This window comes from Trachemys scripta, chromosome 9 (assembly GCF_013100865.1).
Source record: "Trachemys scripta elegans isolate TJP31775 chromosome 9, CAS_Tse_1.0, whole genome shotgun sequence".
Classification (NCBI taxonomy): domain Eukaryota; kingdom Metazoa; phylum Chordata; order Testudines; family Emydidae; genus Trachemys; species Trachemys scripta.
Genome location: NC_048306.1, coordinates 42,135,055 through 42,162,142, shown reverse-complemented (window position 1 = coordinate 42,162,142; position 27,088 = coordinate 42,135,055). Strand labels below are relative to the sequence as shown.

Sequence of the window (27,088 nt, the reverse complement as noted above, 5' to 3'; positions counted from 1 at the left end):
GGCAGTGGCAAATGCAACTCTGGGTAAACTGGGTCTATAAACAGCTTTGGAAACAGAGGAACTGATGCATCTAAGAGTTTGCTGTTTGATTTAATGAATCTCACAAAGATCCAACCCTAAAAACAGGTGGGGAGGATTTCATTGTAAAGAGGAGAGAGGTTGTAAATTTTGCTTGGAGGGAAAGATTTGCTCACATTCATCAAACTGAAGTTTGAAGTGGATACTTAGCACTTCTGCTTTTAAAGCTTCCAGAGGCTATTCAGCCATTCGGTTACAGACTAATTAAAGCCTTAGTGCTTCTTGCCCAGTGTGCATTGGAGTTCGGGGGGATGTGCGAGGAGAGCTTTTCAGACAGCGAGGCACTGTACTGGGCTGGATGTGAGAGCTGTGCTTCCAGTTAGCTGCTTGGAGTTTATTCTCACCCAATTTTATATCTGCTGGACAAAAATGAGCATCACCGATCGCGGTGAACAGGAGAGGGCAAATGGGAATTTCTTCTGATGTCTCTTTCTATGCTGCAGGGCTAATGGGGGCTGGAGAGCAGTGCAGACTATTATGGGGTGAACTGAGGTATAGATATTAAGGCAACAAGGTACCCTTAGATTATCTGGTCTGAATCTTTTGTATATCACAGGTGACAGAACCTCACCCAGTGATTCCTGCAGCGATCCCAATAGTTTGGATAAATGGGTATGCTCAATGCGCAGCCTCTCATGTGGGTAAAGGGGCATACACTGTGGTCAAGCTATAACAGGACTGAAGTGTTGTGTTCCAGGATGTGGGTTAATGGAGGTCAGGTGGGTTAGGTCACTGGTGCATCCTTACTGGGGTTACCAAGGGTTTAGGTGGCCAGGACCTATGCACTAGCCCTTACAGAGCTGCTGGGATTCATGGAGGCAGGCACCATAGTGCAATCTGTTACAGGGTTAACAGCAAATGGGGCAGGCCCTGGCAGGAAAGCTGTTTTTCAACTCTAGCATTGCATTCCTTGTTACAATGAGTGCCTGACCGCATTCTGTCTAGTTCAGATTGCTTAAGAGTTTCCATTGTAACCCCCTATTTTCATATGCAGATAATTGGGACTATATACAGAGTCTGCTGCAGCTGGCCCCAAATCTATCCTTGTTCTTTTCCCACCCTCCTCTCCATAGTCTGTGCACCCTCCAGTTATGCAGCAAGTGCATGACTAACATCTGTCACATGTGGTTCATTCTGTCTTTCAGCCTCTTCCCAGGGGAAGTGTGGGTGCAGTGGAGTGTTTTGGTTTGGTAGGGTGCTTTTATTATTCTTATATGCACATGCTGCTCTGTGTTTCCATTAGCAAAGGCAGGTTGGAGCAGTGTGCCTTGTGTTGGGGAGGTTAGTGATGATCCTTAGCTCCTGGAGGAGTTCATTTCTCCAGTCTCAGACCATCCCCAAAGAAAGCTCTGTCTCATGCACAGACGAGCTTTACCCTTGCAGTGGCCTGTGGGGGCCTTGGGGAGAAGGAAGGTGGCTTCTACAGGGTAGAAGTTTCTCTCTGGTGGCTTTAAAGGTTATAAGTAGAGGAATCTTCACTGGGAAGTACATCTGGGGCAGCATGATTGAGTCAGGAGGGTATCAGGATGGACATTGACTGGCCAGATCTGAGTAGTGGGTCAATGGAGAGACAGGCAGCAGAGGTGGATGTGATAGTAATGTACCACTGTGTCATCGATTCTCTTTAGGGTGAATAGCTGGTCTACACTAGTGGAACCACCATTGCTAGAACAGGTGAAAAATTCTTTAGCCTGGTGCACTCCACTGGCTCCTGAGGCCAAAATGCCCTTCCCAGCCCAGTGTGCTCCACTGGTTTCTGGGCCCAGTGCACAATGTATCCTCGCTGCATAGCCCAATATCTCCTTTCTGTTTTGGGCAACCAAGTTCCTCTAAAGTAATGTGCGATTTCTTAAGGAGATGATTCACGAGATATCTGAGCCATTAGCAATTATCTTTGAAAACTCATAGAAGATGGGAGAGATTCCAGAGGCCTGGAAACGGGCAAATACAGTGCCAATCTATAAAAAGGGGAATACGGACAGCCCGGGGAGTTACAGACCAGTCAGCTTAACTTCAGTACCTGGAAAGATAATGGAGCAAATAATCAAGCATTCAATTTGCAAACACCTAGAAGATAATAAGGTGATAAGTAATAGTCAGCATAGATTTGTCAAAAACAAATCATGTCAACCCAACCTAATAGTTTTCTTTGACAGGGTAACAAGCATTGTGGTTAGGGGGGAAGTGGTATACATTGTATATCTTGACTTTAGTAAGGCTTTTGATACTGTCTCACATGACCTTCTCAAAAACAAACTAGGGAAATACAACCTACATCAGTGGTTGTCAACCTGCAGCCCGTGGGACGCTTGTGACCCAATCAGTACACAGCTGCAGCCCATGTGACATCCTCAGGGCCATACAAATAGTATTGGAAAACTGATCCCAGGGAGTAATTATCTGTGGTTCAGAGTCAAGCTGGAAGGGCATATCGAATGGGGTCCCGCAGGGATCCGTCTGTTCAATATCTTCATCAGTGATTTAGATAATGGCATAGAGAGAACACTTATAAAGTTTGTGGGCAATACTAAGCTGGGAGGGGTTGAAAGTGCTTTGGAGGGCAGGATTAAAATTCAAAATGATCTGGACAAACTGGAGAAATGGTCTGAAGTCAATAGGATGAAATTCAATAAGGACAAATGCAAAGTACTCCACTTAGGAGGGAACAAAGTTGTACACATACAAAATAGAAGAAGCCTGAAAATGTAACAAAGTGGCGACGAGGATGGGATTCCTGTGCTGCCCCAGCAACAGAAGGAAGTAGAAGTCAAGGTACAAAAAAACAAAACAAAACAAAAAATCCTTTTTGCTGTTGGAAGGGGGTGAGAACTGGCTTGTTTGCACTGACTGTGCAACCTGAAACTAAAACCATGGCTACACTTAGGGGCCGCTGAAACCTTTTGAGGATAGTGCAATGGCACGTATATACTGAGCGTTTGGAGCTTTTTGTTATTGCAAATGACATTACAGAAGCGAAGAAGGTGCCAATATTCTTAAGTGTTGTAGGGGCTAAAACCCCTACTCCCTGCTACGCAGCTTATTACACCCTGTTAAGCCTGAGACCAAATCTTACAGTGACATTGTGGAAATCCTGGGGTCCCATTTTTCTCCAAAACCACTGGTAATTGCTGAAAGATATAGGTTCCACAAAAGAGACCAGAAAGAAGATGAAACAGTGGTACAATTTGTAGCAACTTTGAGAAAGCTTGTAGAACACTGTGAATTTAAGGAGATGTTAAATGATGCCCTGTGTGACAGGTTAGTGTGTGGCCTGTACAGTGAAGCTATATGGAAGCACCTATTGACAGAGGCTCAGCTTACCTTACAGAAGGCTGGGAGGGATAGTGGTTTGAGTATTGGCCTGCTAAACCCAGGGTTGTGAGTTCAATCCTTGAGGGGGGGGGGGCACTTAGGGATCTGGGGCAAAATCAGTACTTGGTCCTGCTAGTGAAGGCAGGGGGCTGGACTTGATGATCTTTCAAGGTCCCTTCCAGTTCTAGGAGATGGGATGGGATATTGCTGTCTCCATGAAACTGGCTACAAAGGAGACACAATACATCAGTGCGCCCCCTAGGGTGCATAAGGTGTCACAAGAACCTACCCACAAAACTGTGCGGAGTCAGGAATGTTACCGGAGTGGTAAGCCGGGTCACCATGCATCAGAATGCTTGTGTAAGGACCTGGTGTGTCGACACTGTGGCAAAAAGGGACACATAGAGTGTGCCTGTAAACAAAAGAAAAAGAGGCCTGTGGTCTGGCTGACCAAAAAGGGAAACCTGCATACCCTAGAGCAGACCCAGGATGACCATATCCTCCATCCACCAATGGATTAACTGAAAGATTTGTGCAGACAATGAAACAAGCTTTGAAATTGGCAAAGGGATAATTATCCATTCAAAAGCGTCTGGACACCTTCTTGCTATCCTACAGAAACACACCTCATGCTACGACCAAGGCATCCCAAGGCATCCCCGGCCTGTCTAATGATGGGACGACAGCGGCGCACTTGCTTTGATCTGCTGAAACCTTCTGAACCCCAACAGACTGTGCAACGTCACTAGCAAGATCAAGTGATCAGGCGTGCACCCAGAGCAAAAGATAGGACCTTTAGCCCAGGAGAGCCGGTTTTGGCTTGGAATTATACTTCTGGAGCTAAATGGGTCCCTGCCACTGTCATCGCTCAAACAGGACCTGTTTCCTACACAGTCCGGACTGCAGAGGATCTCACCTGGCGGCGACATGTAGATCAGCTGTTGCCAGGTCATACCAGTCCTCAGGACACATCTTCAGTTGAGTTGCCTGACTTCACCACTTCTGTCAAGACACCGAATCAAGAGTCACTGGTTCCTGACTGTCCCACTCCATTACTGCCGGCGGCTGAGATACCCCCCTGCCTGGAACGAGCTGATACCACATCCTCACCCATTCATCCGGAGCCCGTTGTCAGGCCTGCGCCCAAGACACTTTCGGGTGCAACAACACCAGAAGTCCGCCATAATCCACCTAGAGACAGAAGGCCTCCTCAATGGCTGGATCTTTAGCTAGGGCGAACCCATGGTTACGGGGCAAAATAATCCCCAGGGTTTAGCCGGGAATGGAGGGAGTCTACCCTCCTTCTCTAGTTTAGTGTTTGTTTTATTTAGGGGATGGTCTCATTAAGGGGGAAGGAATATGTTGTGTATTTGGTTGTCGTGGTAATAGAATCTTGTTGTTGCTATGGCAACTGAGTTAGATTATTAGGGGATAGCCCAGCCAGTTTTGGCTGGTTTGGTTAGTTCAGTGTGTGGCAATAAATGGCTGCTTTTAAAGTTTACAGCTCTCTGTGTCTCAAGTGATTTCTTCCTAAAACTGCTGCTCCCAAGGATACAACAGAAATGACTGCCTAGGAAGGAGTACAGTAACTCTTCACTTAATGTTGTAGTTATATTCCTGAAAAATGCGACTTTAAGTGAAACAATGTTACGTGAATCCAATTTCCCCATAAGAATTAATGTAAATGGGGGAGGAGGGGAGTAGGTTCCAGGGCAGCTTCCCCTATTCTTCAAGCACCAGAGGCAGGGGGTTCAACCTTCAGCCCACCCACTCCACTCCTTCCCCCAAGCCCCCACCCTTGACCCACCTCTTCTCCCCCCACCTCCTCCCCCTTTACTTTGCTCGCTGCGACCTGGCTCCTCCCCCCTCCCTTCTAAATGCCTCAAGCTAGCTGATTGCTGAGTAGGGGAGGGAGGGGGGAGGCGCACCGAGTTCTTGCTCCTCTCCCCTCTCTTCTGCCCGGGGCAATCAGCTGGCTTGCCGTGTTTGGAAGGCAGGGGGAGCCTGTGCGCCAAGTCCTCACTCCACCCCACTCCCTCCTGCTTCCAAAATGCTGCAAGCCAGCTGATTGCCGCCAGCAGGAGGCAGGGGAGGGAGTGGAGGTGCGCTGAGTCTTCGCTCCTCCCGCCTCCCTCCTGCCCAGGGCAATCAGCTGGCTTGCGGTGTTTTGGAAGCAGAAGGGAGGGGGAAGGAGCGAGGACTTGGCGTTCAGGCTCCCTCTTCCTCCCCTGCCTCCTGAGCGCGGCAAGCCAGCTGATTGCCCCGGGCAGAAGGGAGGGGGGAGGAGCGAGAACTCAGCGCACAGGCTCCCCCTCCCTCCTGCTGGTGGCAATCAGCTGGCTTGCGGCGTTCGGGAGGCAGGGAAGGGAGGGGGCGCCTGCGCACTGAGTCCTCACTCCTCTCCCCTCCCTCCTGCCTCCAAAATGCCGCAAGCCAGCTGATTGCCCCCGACAGAAGGCAGGGGGAGGAGGGGGAAGGCACTGATCCTCAGAGTCTGCCAGCGGGCTGGAGGCACTGCGGGGGAGGGGCCGTAGGGAGGCTGCCAGCTGTGGAGAAAGCAGGCAGACAAACAGCGTAAGAGTGGAGCATTGCACAACTTTAAATGAGCATGTTCCCTAATTGATCAGCAATGTAACAACTAAACAACGTTAAGCGGGATGACTTTAAATGAGAAGTTACTGTACTGAAGAAAGGGATCTGGGGGTTATAGTGGATCACAAGCTAAATATGAGTAACAGTGTCACACTGTTGGGAAAAAAAGTGAACATCATTCTGGGATGTATTAGCAGGACTATTGTAAGCAAGACACGTGAAGTAATTCCTCCACTCTACTCTGTGTTGCTAAGGCCTCAGCTGGAGTATTGTGTCCAGTTCCAGGTGCCACATTTCATGAAAGATGTGGACAAATTGGAGAAAGTCCAGGGAAGAACAACAACAATGATTAAAGGCCTAGAAAACATGACCTATGGGGAAAGATTGAAAAAAATGGGTTTGTTTAGTCTGCAGAAGAGAAGATTGGTGGCGGGGTGGGGAGAGGGAACACAACAACATGGTAATAGTTTTCAAGTACATAAAAACTTGTTACAAGGAGGACGGTGAAAATTGTTCTCCTCAACTTCTGAGGATAGGACAAGAAGCAATGGGCTTAAATTGCAGCAACTTCCTAACTGTTAAGGTAGTTAGGCACTGGAATAAATTGCCTAGCGAGATTATGGAATCTGTCACTGGAGGCTTTTAAGAACAGTTTAGAGAAACACCTGTCAGGGATGGTCTAGTTATTACATAGTTCTGCCTTGAGGGCAGGGGACTGGACTAGATGTCCTCTCGAGGTCCCTTCCAGTCCTTCACTTCTATGATTCTTCCCCTGCCGTAAAAGAGAAATGACAATTCTGATTAGGCTAATACAAAAATGAGTATTTAAATAAAGGGATGCAGCTGGGCAGGATAACCACATTTATTACACTGCTCTGACCATTAGTGACCTACGGAGGATCTCCCATCTACTAACATCTTCCCTAATATTTACAGTTAGTTGCCAAGTTATCTTTATACATATCCCTTAATTCTGAAGTATAGAATTTTCTCCTTTGCTTTTTGGGAGGGAAATTCCTAGGAAGGTAGTCTGGATATTCAGATTTGTAGTAATTTATTTTATACTCTGAGTGACTCTGGTTGTGTTGTGGAAACAAGCATCTCATTCCCATGTAATGCCACTTTGTGTGCCTACCTAGCTGTTTCACTACCTCTAACTTGTTCAGAGAATCTTCTGGCTGTGCTAATACTCCTCTTCAGTTGAATATGAGGAGGGGTTGTGGGCAGCCCTGACTTGTAGCTGGTTCTAGCTGAAAAAGACGTGATGTATTCCACTAAGGACTAGAGGCTTGCAGGGAATTGTGTTGTTCTGTTTCATAGATTAGCCTCCTACATCCAGTTTTTTGCAGTGTGATTATCATAAAAGGCAATTACACCAAATGTAAAGGCCTTTGTGGTATGTGTGTTACCACTGTTGATGGGTTGTTGTAATGTTTTGAGTGGGGAGTTTGGTTAAGTAGCTTACACAGATCACTGGCTACTTTTCTCTGTGACAAATCCTGCCCCAGCAATCGTAAAAGCTGTCCCAGGAGATCCGCTATTACCTTTGTTAGAATCTCTGCATCCCCGTTTGATAATGACATAGGCGGACATGCATCGCATAGGGCCTTTGCGTGGCTTTGGCATTAACATGGTATGTGCTTCCCCTTGGGAAGCTAGTAAGTAGGTTGTTATTCCCAAAGCTATTTTATAAACATATTCAGCATGGTTTTTACTGGATATAGTCAACCTTTTTGTATTAGTCACTGCTGAATCCATCTGATCTCGGGGCTTTACCTCTAGTCAGAATTTTAACGGCATTTCTAAGAGCCTCCTGTGTGATTTGCTCATAGAATAATTTTATTTTTGTGTTAGGGGTTAAGTAGCAAAGGGCCAGATTTTCAAAGGTATGTAGGCACCTAAAATACAGATGGTGCCTAGTGGGGCTTGTAACAGTGTTTAAGCAGGCCAGGTGCCTAACTCTCCTTGATTCCCATGGGAGTCAGCAGCCTAACCTGCCAGGTGCTTTTTCAAATCTCACTAGGAACCATCAGCATCTTTAGGTGCCTCCTACCTTTGAAAATCTGGCCCAAAGTTTCCAATTGCCCTTTTTATGTCTCTATTCACTCAGAGGAGGAGAGTAGCTTTTGTAATAAACTTGAACTATTTGAAGAATGCCTTTCGTTTTAGTTATGAATTCCCTTGATTCTGTTTAAAGATAGAATATGTAGTTGCTGGCTTGCTTTATTTTCGTAAGATTAGTTAGCAAATGCTGCGATTTGCTGCTGTGCTCGAAATAGCTCTGCTGTTGGATCATATAACTATATTGTGGCTTTTGAAAGACTGGGAAGTCAAGAGGCTTTCTCAGGACATCCAGTCCCTTTAGCTTGTCCCTGCCAAGGTTCTCATAATAGTTTTTTTCCAATTTATATAATTTTACTAAGTCTCTTTAACTAACTATGCATCTGAAGAAGTGAGGTTTTTACTCACGAAAGCTTATGCCCAAATAAATCTGTTAGTCTTTAAGGTGCCACCAGACTCTTTGTTGTTTTTGTAGATACAGACTAACATGGCTACCCCCTGATATTTAACTAACTAACTAATTCAACCCCCCATCAAACCAAAACATAAGAACGGCCATACTGGGTCAGACCCATGGTCCATCTAGGCCAGTATCCTGTCTTCTGACAGTGGCCAATGCCAGGTGCCCCAGAGGGAATGAACAGAACAGGTAATCATCAAGTGATCCATCCCCTGTTGCCCATTCCCAGCTTCTGGCAAACAGAGGCTAGGGACACCATCCCTGCCCATCCTGGCTAATAGCCATTGATGGACCTATCCTCCATGAATTTATCTAGTTATTTTTTTTAACCCTGTGATAGGCTTGACCACACACTATACCACACACCCCATTCTCCTCTGAGGAAGCGCATGAGAAAAAGAATGAACCGTTCATGAAAGCTGCTAATAATTTTGCTCAATGAATGATTGGAAGGTGCTCTGGGCTAGATCACAAACTGCTTCTAAGTCCACCAGTGAGGCACCATGGACATTCTCAAGAGCACTGCTCAGCTAGGTGCCCAAGGTTTCACTGGCAGTCATGCACTAAGCCACCTTAGATATAGGCCCCAGCAGGATTCTCAAACGAAGCGTTTCCCCTGCCTATCTTGCCAGCAGGGCCCAATCCTGCAGGCATAATCAAAGCATGCCTAAGACTGATACCTGTCATAAAAGACAGCTGGGGCAGAGCAGGTGAGATGTGTGCCCAAACTTAGAGGTTAGGCCACTTACTAGGCTGTGGGAGATGGAAGTTCAAGACCCTGTAAAAATAATTAAACATTTGTTGGAGCAAAGTGGAACTGCTCCAGCAGGAGAGATTGAGAGAGACGTTCCATGGTGTACTCTGTAGCCTAGTGGTCAGGGTACTCTCCTGGGAGGGGAAGAACCTGCATTTAAGTCCCAACTGCAAAGCAGGGACATGAAAGCAGGTCTCCCACGTCCCAGGTGAGCAAGGATTTCACTTAGCATGGTGGCTGGAGGTTTACTGTTGTGGGCTTAGCCCTCAGTCACTGTGGTGTTGAGGGTAGTGTTAAATCTATATAGAACAGACTCTTTGAGCAATTTATTTTTAACTAACCATTTCACAGTATTTCTCATCATCACAGTTTTTAACTCAAGATGTTTTGATTTCTTTTCCTTTTATTAACCCCTTTTGGGGAAGCATTATTATTGACTGTGACCTCTGTTCTGGCAAGAGATGTTTTTCTGTATGGCTGATAATGACACTCCTTCCAATTTTAACTCCATCTGCATCAAATTTTGGGGGTGGGGATTTCCTTCCGGGTTAGTGACATGCCTTGGTATCAAGGTAGGGAGAAGCTGAGGCACCCTATGGAGCCATTGACTTCCCTACAGCAATGGAACCCGGTGAGCAAGGAGGTTCTATAGAGCACAGGGATCCATGGGGAGGCAGGGATCAAGGAACCAGGAGAGTTAGGAGCTTTCCTGAGTCAGCTTCTGAGTCATTTTCCCACTACTCCTCAGGCTCCAACATCCCACACCTTGACTCCTGCTTCCCCCCACAGCACTGCATCCCTGTGAACTTCCTGAAGTCCGCAGGACCTGCTGCAGACTTTAGTAGGCCTGCGCATAAGCCCAATGTAGACACTACACAGATCCACAGCAGCTCCTGCTCCTTGATATCTGGGACTGGGAGTAGGCATAATGGTTTGGAACTGGGGGAGCTTTAGGCAGGGGCTAGATGACTCAAGGAAGATGGGGGTGAGCCATGGAAACAGGAGAACTACCCTGGCCAAGAAAAGGCTGTAGCGCCTAGGAGCTCTGCAGGTGTGCTGAGCTGAGGCTAGGGGGGAGAATCTGGGAGTTTAGGATATATGCAAGGTTAGAAGTGTTCCTGAGGCCAGAGGACATCCATGTAGCTGCCTATACGGGGCTGTATACTGCTGATGGCTGCCGTTTCCTACAATTCCCCTTCTCACACAGCGGCATGTTGTAAGGGGGCTCTTCAGAATGGAGTATTCCATGCTTCAACCTCATCCCAGTGCCAGGGAAACAGATTGAGGTGCTTTGCCACAGAACGGTTTCTGCACAGGGAAATAGCACCTCATCAGTCCATCTGAGTTCTTCGAACCTGGACATACAATAGTAGATCAAGGAGAACTGGGTGACATTATTTATTTGGACTTTCAAAAAAACCCTGACAAAGTGCCTCACAAGAGACCAAGGACAGGGCCGGCTCCAGCTTTTTTGTCGCCCCAAGCAGCGAAGCTGGAAAAAAAAAAAAAAAAAGATAAAGCCACGGTCAGTAGCACTTCGGCGGCAGTTCTACCGTGCTGCTTCATTCTTTGGTGGCAATTCAGTGGCGGGTCTTTCACTCCGAGAGGGACTGAGGGACCCACCGCCGAATTGCCACCGAAGACCCAGACGTGCTGCCCCTTTCCATTGGCCGCCCCAAGCACCTGCTTCCTTCGTTGGTGCCTGGAGCCGGCCCTGACCAAGGAGATGGAGCAGTCTTGAGGAGAGAGGCAAAGTACCGTCATGCATCCGGAACAGGTTAAGAGATAGAAAATAAAGACTAAGAAATGGGAGAAGGAGACAGATTTGGGGGCAAAGCAAGGGGAAAAAAATTGAACACCGTGAAATGTGTTTGTTGCTTCCATTTCCTTTTTTAAAATGTAGAAAATTCCTTACAAAGTAGCTACATTAAAAGAAATGCAAAGTAAGGCCTGAAAAGTCAGGAAATGACAAAGTTACAATTGCCTGTGAAATCTTAATCCTGCCTCCTTGTGAGTTTGCCTTAGGATACAGCTTTTTTTAATTAACATGATCACATGGTCTTAAAATGAAAAGCTTGATCATAATGCTCTCTGAACATTTTGTCATAATCTAATTGTGGTTCAATAAACATTTTTTCAACCTCCTTGTGCACGTTAGCAGCTTCAGGAATTGAAGTGAATTCCTCTGCACAGAAACAAGGGGCATTGCTACTGACTTCAATGTTTGGAGTAATTCCCCAGTAAACCTTCAATTCCCCACTAATTCCCCAGCCCAATATTTGCTGCCATCTGGCAACCAACCGATTCATAGATTCCAAGGCCAGAAGGGACCATTGTGATCATCTAATCTGACCTGTGTAACGCAGGCCGCAGAACTTCCCTGAAAAAATTGCTAGAGCATATTTTGCAGAAAAACATCTAATTTTAATTTAAAATTGCCAGGGATGGAAAATCCGCCGTGACTCTTGGTAAATTGTTCAGTGTAACCAACTCTTGCAATTTTATCTGAGTTGTGAGATATTTGGTGTGTTTCTTAAAGCCATAGCTCCTGGAGCCATGTGACTACATGGGAATCTCAACTTTCATTTTTTTAAAAATTGAAGTTTCTAGTCCTCGTGGTTTCAGAGAAGCCTGAAAATGTAACACCTAAATACCCAACCTCCCCTCCCCCCCAAAAGAACCCAAAACTTATTATTTTAAAAATCTGACAATTTTAAGCCAATCTCTATTTTGGGGGCCAGACTCATGATTTTTCAATACTTGGGTTTGGCCGTATTGTAACATCTTGTCTATATTTGGATCACAAATTAGGTATGAGCCAACAATGTGATGCAGTTGCAAATAAGGCGGTTTGAATCTGGAAGCTGCAATGCATTTATTGTGAAAGAATTTGCACATACAGGTCCTGATGCTATGGAGGTAAGCAGTGCACATGTGAGGGACCCCACTGAACTCCAGGTGCAAATTTTAACAGTAAGGGTAAAAAAACAACAACATTTGAACGACTGGCCTGGGGATGGGATGGACACGCTGTCATGTGGAGTCTTTCAATCAAGGTTGGTTGTAGCTTTCTCAAAGATACTCTCTAACTCAGTGTTCCTCAGCGGCTGGGGCACGACCCACAAGTGACCAGGCAAGGCAATCAAGGGGGTTGTAAGGTGCAGAAAATTATTATAATTATAAAGCAAAGAAAATAAAATTTCCAGAATAACTTTGGAGCAGCCTAAACATTAAAAACTTATCTCGCTCCCCCCACTACTTGCAAATAAGGCCCTTCAAGACCAAATATTCTCTGTCAAGCTCTCAACATACACAGGCTAGAATTGTTCTCCTTGATACATTTTTACTCTGACTTTTATAGTAAGTATAAGCAGGGGAACGGGGCTTGCAAACGTTTTTGACTTCCAGTAAGGGGTCGCCAACCTGGAAAGGTTGAGAAACACTGCTCTAACTTAACCACAGGACTCTGGCTTGTGCTGTGCAGGAGGTCAGACTAGCTGATTATAGTGTGCCTCTTGGCCTTACAATCCTTGACTCTGTGAAAATCGGGCTTTATAGAGGCACTGGAGTCTGGCCATGCACAACCCACTGCTGGATTGGGACCATATCTAGCATCATCTCTCATACTCTTTCCATCCAAGTCTTTTGAGTGCAATTTTAGAGTAAGCCCACAATGGCCCTATGTTACTACATGAATATTTTTCTTGAAAAAGCCTCATCTTAGCCATGTGGGTCTGTCACAAATCTACTCACATGGCACTTATGCTCTTTCTCGTGTCTTTAGATTGTATCACTAGTGACTGTACCCAAATATTCCAGTGAATGGGGATGATCAGTTTGTCACACTTGTAAATAGCTCCTCCCTCAGTAGTTATTTTTGCACGCCCAGTCGGCTTGCTGTGAACACCCCTCAGAGCCCTGCATGCTCAGCAGACAGCATATAAATACATTCTCTTGGATCTGGCTGGATAACCGTACTCAGAGAGTTGTTATTAATGGTTCCCAATCCTGCTGGAAAGGCGTAACGAGTGGGGTACCGCAGGGATCTGTTTTGGGACTGGCTCTGTTCAATATCTTCATCAACGACTTAGATATTGGCATAGAAAGTACGCTTATTAAGTTTGCAGATGATACCAAACTGGGAGGGATTGCAACTGCTTTGGAGGACAGGGTCATAATTCAAAATGATCTGGACAAATTGGAGAAATGGTCTGAGTTAAACAGGATGAAGTTTAACAAAGACAAATGCAAAGTGCTCCACTTAGGAAGGAAAAATCAGTTTCACACATACAGAATGGGAAGAGACTGTCTAGGAAGGAGTACGGCAGAAAGGGATCTAGGGAATATAGTGGACCACAAGCTAAATATGAGTCAACAGTGTGATGCTGTTGCAAAAAAAGCAAACATGATCCTGGGATGTATTAACAGGTGTGTTGTGAGCAAGACACGAGAAGTCATTCTTCCACTCTACTCTGCTCTGGTTAGGCCTCAGCTGGAGTATTGTGTCGAGTTCTGGGCACCGCATTTTAAAAAAGATGTGGAGAAATTGGAAAGGGTCCAGAGAAGAGCAACAAGAATGATTAAAGGTCTTGAGAACATGACCTATGAAGGAAGGCTGAAAGAATTGGGTTTGTTTAGTTTGGAAAAGAGAAGACTGAGAGGGGACATGATAGCAGTTTTCAGGTATCTAAAAGGGTGTCATAAGGAGGAGGGAGAAAACTTGTTCACCTTAGCCTCTAAGGATAGAACCAGAAGCAATGGGTTTAAACTGCAGCAAGGGAGGTCTAGGTTGGACATTAGGAAAAAGTTCCTAACTGTCAGGGTGGTTAAACACTGGAATAAATTGCCTAGGGAGGTTGTGGAATCTCCATCTCTGGAGATATTTAAGAGTAGGTTAGATAAATGTCTATCAGGGATGGTCTAGACAGTATTTGGTCCTGCCATGCGGGCAGGGGACTGGACTCGATGACCTCTCGAGGTCCCTTCCAGTCCTAGAATTTATGAATCTATGAATAGTTAAGATACACATCCCCCTGTGTGGGGAGGGGAGGGGACCCAGTTTGGAGGGGAGCAGGTTGGGGGCAGGGGCTAGGGGCATGGCTGGGGAAATGTGACAGAAGCAGAGGCAGGAGTGCCAGCTGAAGATGCGTAATGGGATTTTGGGGCCCAGCGTGCAGCTCTGGCTACATACCCACGGTAGGGTGCAGGCCTCCAGTGAGCTGCTGCCTGTGATATTTTACACAGCAGCACATGACAGGAGACAGCAAGGAGCAGCTTCTTACCTGGTAATGTGTTCTGCTGGGCCAGCCACTGGCTTCGTGGGACAGGAATGATAGCAGGCGGCAGAAGGTTGGAAGTGAATGGTGGGCAGAGGGTGGAGAAAGAGACACACCAGCCTGCTCTCACCTGCTGACAGTTACTGTAACAACCTGTTATAAGGTTTTGTGACAGACCATGGATGAGATTTCTCTCATTGGCCCTGTTAGCAACTATACCCTACAAACATTTCAAAGCACAGTCAATATCCCCATTCCACTGTAACTAAACCACAGGATGGGGGAGCAGCACTTCTCTGTGCCTCAGTTTCCCATCTGTAAAATGGGATGTACAGCTCCTTGAGATCTACTGGTGAAAAGCACCATATAAAAAGTAGGTCTTTTGATTATTACCTAGCCACAGTAGCATATCAACTGCAAACCTAGGTGAGAACTGCAACTGTCTAAGGCTTTGTTTATGCTAGCACTTCTGTCGACAAAACTTGAAGGGGTGAAAAAACACCCCTTAGCAACATAAGTTTCACCGACAGAAGCACCAGTGTGGACAGCGCTATGTCGGTGGGAGAGCATCTTCCGTCAGCATAGCTACTGCTACTCATTAGGAGCGGTTTATTTACGCCAACCAGCAAGCTCTCTCCCGTTGGCATAGAGCAGCTACACAGGAGAACTTACGGTGGCGCAGATGCAGCAGTACAGCTGTGCTGCTGTAAGGTCTGTGGTGTAGACAAAACCTAGATGACCATAAACAGACAAACATTTCTCTTTCTGTTTAAAAAAAAACTAGGAAATTAAATTGCAAAAAAGCTTAGTTAACGCAGAGTTAAGTTTGCCTGGCAATAGCTCAGCCTTTGCAGTCAACATAATTTCAATAGAGAATTGTGTAGGTTGTGTCAGTAGCAGGGCAGTGGGGTCTTCTTGCCCTGGGAATTGTCAGTAATGGGGTGGACATGAGAGCAGCCTGTAAATATAACAATGGATAGGGGAAAAGGGGATGTATTGGTTTAAGTGGTATCCTGTGTGCAAATGTGAAGAGGCTATAAAAAGGAATGAAGTGGTTGTTAACACTGTGGTGTTCTGTTGGGTATTAGGCTCAGTGTTTGAACACTGGGCAAGTGTATGTAGTGCCTGTGAGCTTTACTGCCCAGGTGACATTTACTCTTAGCGTACAGAGTTCTGCTGTGCCACAAAGAGAATTCATTTCCTAATGCCACCTCAGGGTTATGTTAACTCAGTAGTTATCAATCAGGGGTACAGGTACCCCTGGGAGTTCGCAGGGGGTACATTAACCGTCTCTAGGGAGTACATCAACTCATCTAGATATTTGCTTAGTTTTACAGCAAGCTGCATAAAAAGCACTACCAAAGTCAGTACAAACTAAAATTTCATACAGATAAAGACTTGTTTATATTGCTCTATATACTATACCATGGTGAGCAAACTTTTTGGCCTGAGGGCCACATCAGAGAATAGAAATTGTATGGTGGGCCATGAATGCTCACAAAATTGGGGTTGGGGTGCGGGAGGGGGTGCGGGCTCTGGTGTGGGGCTGGGGACGAGGAGTTTGGGGTGTAGGGACCGAGAGGGCTGGGACCGAGAGGTTCGGAGGGTGGGAGGGGAATCAGGGCTGGGGCAGGGGTGCAGGTTCCAGCTGGGGGTGTGGGCTCTGGGGTGAGGCAAGGGATGAGAGGTTTGGGGCACAGGAGGGTGCTCTGGGCTGGGATCGAGGGGTTTGGAAAGTGGGAGGGGGATCAGGGCTGGGGCAGGGGATTGGGGCGTGGGGAGAGGCTCAGGGGTGCAGGCTCTGAGCGGCTGTGTGGTGCGGCCCCAACCCTGCACCCCAGCCGGAGCGCCGGAGTGGGGCCCAGCCGTGTGGTGTGGCCCCCGACCCAGTGCCCTGGCCGGAGCGCCCCCCCCCCCCCAACCCAGGGCTGGAGCAATGGAGTGGGGCCAAATGGCTCATGGGCCGCATCCAGCCTGCGGGCCGTAGTTTGCCCCCCCCCCTCCCCTCACACTATACACTGAAATGTAAGTATAATATTTATATTCCTATTGATTTATTTTATAATTATACAGTAAAAATGAGAGGGTAAGCAGTTTTTCAGTAACAGTGTGCAGGGACACTTGTATTTTTATGTCTGGTTTTGTAAGCAAGTGAGGTAAAACTTGGGGGCACATAAGACAAATCAGACTCCTGAAAGGGGTACAGTAGTCTGGAAAGGTTGAGGACCACTGCTCTAACTTAAGACAGCTTGCAATAGCCTCCTACAGGCTGAGAAACAGCTTGCAACTGCCTGAGTGACTTGCACTCCATTCATTCCCCTTCCTCCCTCCCTCAACATGTCCCCTACATAGTGGGGTAGAGAAGGAAATGGCTCATCCTAGAGATGTGCAATCTTAATGCTTTCCCATCAGGGTACATCCAAATCCTGGTTTTGTTTTTAAATTTAAAACCGTATTTTTTTATTAAATCAAGATTTTTCTTCATTTAAATAGCTATGATCTAAATACATGGATTATTTACATTATTCCTTTGTTTTCTTCCCATTTTATAGTCTTAAATCACTTTAATTTGTTTCTTAATTGTTAATAGAATTTTCTATTTTACACAGAGGTTTCCTCTACAAAGCAATTTCACACTTAAAGCTTATCTGAGCCAAAAAAGACAAGTCCAGGATGTAGGCCTTGCTGGAGCCCTAGACTAACAGTGTGAACCAAAGGCTGCAAACCAAAGTACGCCTGGCCTTGGCAGAATAGTAACACACCAAGTATTGGCTAACCAAGTAAGCACATTCCTGACCAGAGAGGATGGTACAAAGACACACAGATCTCTCAAGTAATTACATAAACAAATTCCCAGGAAATTGTACAGGAACACACCAATCCCTCATAAGAGACGGATAGAATGACAGGATAAGGGATGAGGATGTTTTGTTTGAACTAGTGCAGTGGTTCTCAACTGGGGGGCTGCCAAGCAGGACCAGCATTAGACTTGCTGGGGCCCAGTGTAGAAAGCTGAAGCCCTACCACATGGGGCTGAAACTCAGGGCCCTGAGCCCTGCCACCCGGGGCTGAAGCCGAACCCTGAGCAATGTAGCTTGTATATGCAGAAAACCAGTTATGGTACAGGTGGACCTTGGAATTTTTATAGCATGTTGGGGAGGCCTCGGAAAGAAAAAGGTTGAGAACTCCTGAACTAGCGGATACAAGGAGAAGGGTGTAACTAACATCAGGAGCATAACATGTAACTTGTTTGTATCAATGTACAAAAGGGCGAGTCATAGGAGGGATATCTTTGGATTGGCTGAGGGGACAGCATCCTGTTATATTGATGGGGCTTTAGCTTGTCATGGGCATACATGCGTTAGTGTCCCTGTGACCTGTTGGACAGGGCGCTAGTACCATGCTTTGCTGACAATAAACCTAGTTGAGCGCCTTCGCCATCGAACCAAGCCTGTGGTCTTTCTTTATGCATAACATGGTGGTCTGCTGAATCAGCAAGCTGCACCGTCTGCTCATGCAACTAACACTGGAGCTCCAAGAACACCAGCACTAGCAGCATTAATGATTCTGCAGCACTGGCATCATTAGCATCCTTACTGTGACTGATTCAAAAACTACATAGATAAGCAAATAGCTCGTGCTATATTTGCAACCAACATGTCTTCAAAACACTGAACTTCCACTTGTCAAGAGAGCTGAAATGCTCCATCCTATGTCAGGGTAACAATGGCTGAAGTGATTCATAGATTCATAGATTCTAGGACTGGAAGGGACCTCGAGAGGTCATCGAGTCCAGTCCCCTGCCCGCATGGCAGGACCAAATACTGTCTAGACCATCCCTGATAGACATTTATCTAACCTACTCTTAAATATCTCCAGAGATGGAGATTCCACAACCTCCCTAGGCAATTTATTCCAGTGTTTAACCACCCTGACAGTTAGGAACTTTTTCCTAATGTCCAACCTAGACCTCCCTTGCTGCAGTTTAAGCCCATTGCTTCTTGTTCTATCTTTAGAGGTTAAGGTGAACAAGTTTTCTCCCTCCTCCTTATGACACCCTTTTAGATACCTGAAAACTGCTATCATGTCCCCTCTCAGTCTTCTCTTTTCCAAACTAAACAAACCCAATTCTTTCAGCCTTCCTTCATAGGTCATGTTCTCAAGACCTTTAATCATTCTTGTTGCTCTTCTCTGGACCCTTTCCAATTTCTCCACATCTTTCTTGAAATGCGGTGCCCAGAACTGGACACAATACTCCAGCTGAGGCCTAACCAGAGCAGAGTAGAGTGGAAGAATGACTTCTCGTGTCTTGCTCACAACACACCTGTTAATACATCCCAGAATCATGTTTGCTTTTTTTGCAACAGCATCACACTGTTGACTCATATTTAGCTTGTGGTCCACTATAACCAATAGATCCCTTTCTGCTGTACTCCTTCCTAGACAGTCTCTTCCCATTCTGTATGTGTGAAACTGATTTTTTCTTCCTAAGTGGAGCACTTTGCATTTGTCTTTGTTAAACTTCATCCCGTTTAACTCAGACCATTTCTCCAATTTGTCCAGATCATTTTGAATTACGACCCTGTCCTCCAAAGCAGTTGCAATTCCTCCCAGTTTGGTATAATCCGCAAACTTAATAAGCGTACTTTCTATGCCAATATCTAAGTTGTTAATGAAGATATTGAACAGAGCCAGTCCCAAAACAGACCCCTGCGGAACCCCACTCATTATGCCTTTCCAGCAGGATTGGGAATCATTAATAAGAACTCTCTGAGTACGGTTATCCAGCCAGTTATGCACCTACCTTGTAGTAGCCCCATCTAAATTGTATTTGCCCAGTTTATCGATAAGAATATCATGCGAGTCCGTATCAAATGCCTTACTAAAGTCTAGGTATACCACATCCACAGCTTCTTCCTTATCCACAAGACTCATTATCCTATCAAAGAAAGCTATCAGATTGGTTTGACATGATTTGTTCTTTACAAATTCATGCTGGCTGTTCCCTATCACCTTACCACCTTCCAAGTGTTTGCAGATGATTTCCTTAATTACTTGCTCCATTATCTTCCCTGGCACAGAAGTTAAACTAACTGGTCTGTAGTTTCCTGGGTTGTTTTTATTTCCCTTTTTATAGATGGACACTATGTTTGCCCTTTTCCAGTCTTCTGGAATCTCTCCTGTCTCCCATGATTTTCCAAAGATAATAGCTAGAGGCTCAGATACCTCCTCTATTAGCTCCTTGAGAATTCTAGGATGCATTTCATCAGGCCCTGGTGACTTGCAGGCATCTAACTTTTCTAAGTGATTTTTAACTTGTTCTTTTTTTATTTTATCTGTTAAACCTACCCCCTTCCCATTAGCATTCACTATTTAGGCCTTCCTTCCTTTTTCTGGATTTCAGATGTTTAAATTTGTTACCTTCATTCCCTGCACCCCAGATCCCAGCTCACATGGAGGGGCAGGGAGAGGGGCCTGAGACAAGAGAAGCAGGGTTCCCAAGATCCCAGAGCACACTGGATAGGACTCCCCCTGAGCCCAGCACACACATGTAAGGGGTAAATTCAGGGCTGATAAGGCCCCCACTCCTAAACCTCCAACTTCCTCTGCTACCTCAAATTCACCAGCCCCTCCCATCTTCTCCCCTTCCCCTTCCCTGAGCCTCCAACCCCTCTTCCCACCCCTACGCACATTCCCATTATTCACCTCCTCATAATACCCCCTCCCTCATTGCAGACTGTGACCAAATGCACCCATGTATTCATACCCTACACACCATTGTAATCTCTAGCCAGATGTCAGCAAACTTCATTGGCAATTACCTGTCCAGTGGACATTCTTTGGCAAGGAAGGGGGCAGGAAAATATTGAAGTGTATTTTAGCAAACAACAGCATGGAACCTCTTTAACCAGGAGTTACCATAGGAAGGAACTTTATGTAGGGGTAAACCTCAGGAAAATGCATTTCAATGCAGGACTGGACTATAAAATTGAGGGACAAATTACCCTTGGGATTCTCTCTCTCTCTCGCTCACTCTTTCACCTGAGAAGACAAAGGAAACAGCCCTTTGGGGGCAGATGCTGATTTAAGAATTTGGTCAGCTATCTTGCTGGAAATATGTGGTAAGAATTTTACTTTGAACCAAGTCTAATTTGTTAAATTTAGTTACTAGAAAGCATTTATATTTATTTCTTTTGTAACTGTTTCTGACTTTAATGCCTTGTACTCACTTAAAATCTATGTCTTTGTAGTTCAATAACCTTGTTTTATTCCTTAATTGAAACTAATCCAGCATTGTGAATTGTTTGGGTAACTCCATTTAAAGTAGCAGACTGTTGTATATTCTTCCCTTGCAGGGGCAACGGACCTAAAATATCTAAACTCTCCAGGTGAGGGCTGGACAATGCAGGACACATGTTTTGGGGAAAAATTCAGGACTGGGAGTGCATTGGGGTCACCCTGCAAGTGGTAACCAAGGCTGGTGGAAGCCAGAGTGTGACTGGTGTATTGCTGACAGGCTGCTGGGGTCAGAGTTGCTGGACCAGGACTGTGGCTATTCACAGACACTCAGGATATGACCTGTGAGCTAGCAAGCTGTTTGTGAGTGGCCCAGGTTGGGAGCTACAGCAGCAAAGCACTGTGAGGCACCCCAGGTTTCAGGGCAGGTGGTGACACAATCCCTCGTTAGTCTGGATTGCACCCATGAATGAGAGCCAGACCCAAACCCTTCTTCCCCTATTCCCACCTATTCTTGCATCCCTGATCACCTTCCCCGTCCAGGGATCATGTGCCTATGTAGTTTGTTTTCAAAACAGTTTAAACATTTTCTGAATATTCTGCTGTATTCAGATTACACTTCCCCAAAATAATAATTAAAAAAAAACTTTGGTGGAGGCAGATTGGAGCAATATACTTACTCTTTTACTTCAGAATTCTGCCCAAACTGGATTTGAACTTACAGTGCAGTGCTCAGATTCAATGAGCCGAATATAGCTCCTGTTACGTAGAAGTAATTTTCCAGATGGTTAGCCTCTCTCTGTGCACGTGCTCAGTGTAATCTGTTAGGCATGCGAATAGGCAAATAAGCCTTCCCAAGTATCTAAATGGAGAAGCAAACTCTTTTAATCTGATTTCCTTAAAGGGGCTGGTGGTTGCCAGGCACTCTGGTGGGCAATGGAGACCCTGGTGTGAAGATCTGAGCCCTGGTTTGCTCACTATCTGTGAGCAAAAAAGGTTACCAGAATCTGTCACCTTTTTAAAAAAAAGATTTTCCCTGGGTGCTGTATTTCAGGAACCCCTTGGTTAAACGCCCCCAAATTTGGATCACTGCCCTTAACTTGCACCTCTGTGAGGCATCCCAAATTTCAAGGCAATTAGATAACTGTACATATTTTAGAGCATTTAGAACAGAAAGTTGGTTTTGACCTTAACTACAGCAGACCTGTTTCTTTGCTATAATAAAAAATAATAATGGCAATTAATAATAAAACAACACACTGCCAAAAAGAAGACAGTCCACTGCATATGCTTCTTCCTTTGGGAAGAGGATGAGAGAACAACCAACATGTGAGAGATGAATAGTCACATGGCTTAATAGACTGCTGGAAGGTGCTCAATCTGTGGTATAAAAACATATATAGAAGAGAACTAAACTGGCCCTCTGCTGCACTCAGGATCAGGAATGCACAGCTTGGCTGGACCCAGAGATCTGGGCTTGTACTGTAGTGATACATGTGCCCTAGAAGCCAGAGTTAAGGCTGGCTGCAGAACATCAGCTTCTCTTTGCAATCTGAACACCATTAATGTATTTTTTGGTGTAATTGAGGGTAGTTGGGGTTGAAAGTTTCTATACAGTTGTCAGACTTTTCCCACTCCTCTCCCAAGCAAAACAGTTTTGATTTCCCACCTTCCATGTTTTCTCATTTATATTTCAGGGGAATTTTACCAAAGCTTCTATATTGGGTCAGAGAGTCAGAATGCAGCCTGTGCCCTTGCATAGCCTCTCAGAGCTGGAGAGAGCCTGTCTGCAAGAAATCGCCTTTTACCAGCTGCAAAAAAAGAACATGATCAGTGGTATCAGACTTTCTAAAGGTAAGGAGAGGAGACATGCCTTATCTAAGGGCAATGGACTCCATCAGTGGTTCTCAACCAGGGCTCCAGGGCCCCCTGGGGGGCCACGAGCCTGTTTCAGGGGGTCCACCAAGCAGGGCTGGCATTAGACTTACTGGGGCCCAGGGCAGAAAGCGGAAGCCCCACCACATGGGGCTGAAGCCCGGGGCTCCAAGCTCCGCCATCCAGGGCTGAAGCCAAAGCCTAAGCAATTTAGCTTTGTGAGTCCCCCGTGGCATGGGGCACTGAGCAATTTCCCTGCTTGCTACCCACTAACGTGTGCCCTGGCTTTTATATGCAGAAAAACAATTGTTGTGGCACAGGTGGGCCATGGAGTTTTTATAGCATGTTGGTGTGGCCTCAGAAAGAAAAAGGTTGAGAACCCCTGCACTACATAACTCTAGTCATTGTCATTATCTATTACTGCTGCTGTTTTTAATAATAATGATAATATATTGGTTGACATTTTGGACATCTCTGCACAATTGTTTCTTGGTTTTGAACCCAATTGTTACTGCTTTGGGTCACAGCCATCCTCACTGCATGAGCCCTGCTAATAGGACTTGCACTTCCTTTGGAGCATGGGAACATGACCTTGCCTGTTCTCTGCCTATGACATGATCCCACACAGATATAAACACTTCTGGCAGATTCTTCAAATGGGAACAAATTAATCCATGTTGGTTGGGACAGATTCTCTCTGCTCTGCTTTGGAGAATCCTGGAGTTCAGCACAGTCTTGGTTCTAGGAGATTGATGCTTAGTTAGACTTATTAAAATACACAACTAGGAAATGTCACTAATACGATTTGACAGATAAATATAGCAGATCCACAGAGACAGTTTCTCTGCATCTTGGCATAAATAGGAGCCGCCAGACTAAATGAGACCAGACCAGGGCTCCAGCTACTCAAGTATCCTGCCTCTGACAGTGGCCAGTGAAAGCTGCTGCAGAGCTAGGTTCAACAAACTCTATGGTGGCAGCTGTGGAATAGCCTGGTCGCTGGGAAAGTTTCTTCTTCACCTCATCAATTAGAGTTTGGTCTATGCGCTGAAGCAGGAGGGCTTAAAGCCCTTCCAAAGCATTTGGTTATTTATTTCATCCTTTCTATTACAAACCCTGCTGTTCTTAGCCATTAAATAGCCAGTCCTCCTCAGAACCCTACTAAGATCCTGGTCTCAATGGTATCTTGTGGCAGTGAGTCCCATATGCTATTTCTGCATTGTGTGAAAAATATTTCTTTGTATCAGTTTGGCGTCTGCTGCCTTTCATTCATGGCATCCCCTCGTTCTTGTGGCAGGAGAGCAGGGGTGAGGTGCACACACACACACACAAAAAGCAACATTAGGAACACTGAGCCTTAAGGTGGCTCTGAGTAATCAGACTGTCAATTTGATAAGGGTACATGAAAACTCTGTGAGCACAAAAAAAAACAGGAATGATGATTAGTGGAATAAATAACCAAATTTTTTGTTAATTGGATTTTTACAGGTACCACTGGATATATATTAATAGTTAGACTGGGGTGTACAGTTACTACATGTGCTTGTAGAACCGTTTGAACTTTATTTAGGGTAAAATTTACCAATTTTTACTATGCCATTAATTGCTTCTCCCCTTCTGTAACATTTTCCCACAACAACTTTTTGATTTCCAAAGGCAAATTTCCTTGCATGTCTTCCTGAATTATTTGAATAACTAACTGCTGACTTATTTTCTGGGCCTGTGAACAGGCTAATGCTAAGGATACATTTTCTTGTATTGTATCCATAGTCCCTGCTAAAAGTAACAGATTCTTTTTCCCTTGCTGTTGCCATACTGGCAGTATTTTAGAAAATAATTGTTGCCCCATTTCTAATTTTGACAAGGATGCACTGATGGGCTTTTCCAATTCTTGTATATTAGTTGTAACATAACTTCATTTGTTTGCCATTACCTCTATGTTAGTAGCATCCAGTACTACAACTCATAATCCAGTTTTACCCAAAGCAGTTTAATACACTTCTTGGGAGCCTTTTTTTTAGGCTACCCACCCCTCCTGGCTGCCAGGCAAATCCAATAACCTTCAATAGTTTACATTGAGATAGTATTAGGGCAGCTATACCTTCACTGTGCCTTTATGTACTGCCCCTTATAGTAATCAGGGAAGGTGTTGCAATGCCCTTCCTTTCCTTATATTCAATTTTATACCACACCCAGGTGCGTTCACCTGGGCTTGCATGCTGGAAGTTGATTAATACTTGCCAATTATTACTGATTTTTTTCCCCAAGCAATCAATGTTTTTACATGCCCTTTTTGTCCCTTGGTAATTTCACTTTGTGCTTCAAAATTTTTTATGTGCATCCTTTTATTTCCACCAACAGATAAACCCTGTGTTTCATGAATATTTTGCCTTTAAATGTGCGTTTACCACCTAAAGATGTTTCCCTGTTAACAAACTGGCATTCCTTGACCTCCACCCTTTTGCAACATTGTTTTTTTTGTAAATACAGTTAAAATGCTTATTAATCCTTTTTTGTCTAATGCAGTGTCCTCTCTTTTTGTAACACAATACACAACAATGCTAGCAACAAGACAAACCCCACAAAACAAACATAAAACATAAAACACAAAACACAATTTTCATCGCAACAGTAGATCCATGGTATTCAGGGTTTCTCTTCAGCTGGTACCAGCTTTTCCTGATTTTTTGAAAGTCAAAAAGAACATGTTTCTACCTCTTTTGGGGTAGCAGATTATTGCTTAAAATATCCCTTTCTTTTACAAATACCCTTGCTGATTGCAGGCAAAACAGAGGAATTACCCCCATACTTGCTTGTGTTTTTGTTCTATAGGCAGGCCAGGTTTAATGGCTTTTGCCCTTTAAGGGTGAATTATCCCACTGTTCAATTATTCAATTCATGAGGTGGTGTACCCCAGTTTCCCTTTTCATACAGCAGACCAGGTTTGTAATGTTTTTTCTACTGTGCTAAGCTTTAAGTTTATTTACAGGTAATAGCTGAGAAGCATTACCCTATGACCTTAAAGGTTTTTTCCAAAAATCATACACACTATACATTGTTACAGGGGTACTTATTAACATTAAATTTATCCCAATGTTTAATATTATCAAAAACATTAGCATTAAATCTATTAAAGGTATCTTGTTATACCATGCCTTTTTATTTAGACAATTTGTTTTTGAGGCCAGTGTGTTAAATGTTTTTTTGAAATTTTTGCATAGGCTTTTTAATTTAATTATATCTTTGGGGTTTTGGTGAATTAAAAGGTAGGGGTGTCATGCATATAAGCAAACCCCTTTTGAACCTGTCTTTAGATTTCAGCACTGTGCATACACACAAAAAAGTATTTATTTTTCTACTTAGGGTAACCTGTCCCTCTTATTCTTAGGGTTGGCTTCTTTTTTCATCTTTCTCTGGAGGGTCATAATTTGAGCCTTTTGGTTTCAGGTAGTTTGTTTGCTGACCAGGTATGTCCTTTATCTGCAGCTCCTTTGTGCTGCCATTTATGGGCAGTTCTCTCCTTCCTCTATCAGTTAGGTAATTTGCAACACAGACACTTTCTGGCTTGCTTTTGGATCCAAAGCCATCAGCAGAACTCAGAGACTCTATCTTAAAGGGGACATAATCAACTTCCATCAGAGTTTTGATTTCTTTCCACTTACAACTCCTGCTTTCAAAACACACACAGATCTGAAAAAGAAAACACAACCTATTGTGGCTCCCTTTGGAGCCCGAATAGGATTTTAATTAAGTGGTATGTTTTGTTTGCATTTCTTTTACCCCTTCTACAATATACACTGCCCATGTCCTGGGGAAAATGTACATTCCTTCCATAGTTTAACTATTATAACATTAGCCATATCAATTTTTATATATGGTGTAACTGTTTCTTTTGTGCTTACAGAGTTTTTATGTACCCTTATCAAAGTGACAGTCTGATTACTCAGAACCAGGGGCGGCTCCGGGCATCAGTGCACCAAGCGTGTGCCTGGGGTGGCAAGCCACGGGGGAGCGGCCTGCTGGTTGCCGTAAGGGCGGCAGTCAGGCTGCCTTCGGCGGCATGCCTGCGTGAGATCTGCCGGTCCCGCGGCTTCGGCGGCAATTTGGCGGCGGGTATGCCAAAGGCGCGGGACCGGCAGACCGCGCGCAGGCATGCCGCCGAAGCCTGCTCCACTGCCATGCTTGGGGCGGCAAAATACATAGAGCCGCCCCTGCTCAAAGCCACCTTAAGGCTCAGTGTTCCTAATGTTGCTTTTCTATTTTTTTTTTTTTTTTTTTTTTTTTGTGCACCTCAGCCCTACTGTTGCTCCAGAGGGGCATTGTCTTTTTTTTTTTCCCCTTAATTTTTTATTTTTTTTACTACAGCTCTTATCTGCTATTTTGTTACAAATCCAGAACCTCTTCCCATTCTCCTGGGTTTGACTGCCCTGCTGCAGCCACGAC

At 45.0% G+C, this 27,088-nt stretch overlaps 1 protein-coding gene across 1 annotated transcript in view; it reads left to right on the top strand.

Moving 5' to 3' along the window:
* ARHGAP36 (Rho GTPase activating protein 36) overlaps positions 1–27,088 on the top strand; it is a gene marked incomplete in the record, with an annotated part of 89,955 nt that overhangs the window by 254 nt on the left and 62,613 nt on the right. The window contains 1 exon segment of the mRNA XM_034782071.1: positions 22,468–22,624. Coding sequence (XP_034637962.1) covers positions 22,510–22,624 — 115 coding nt within the window.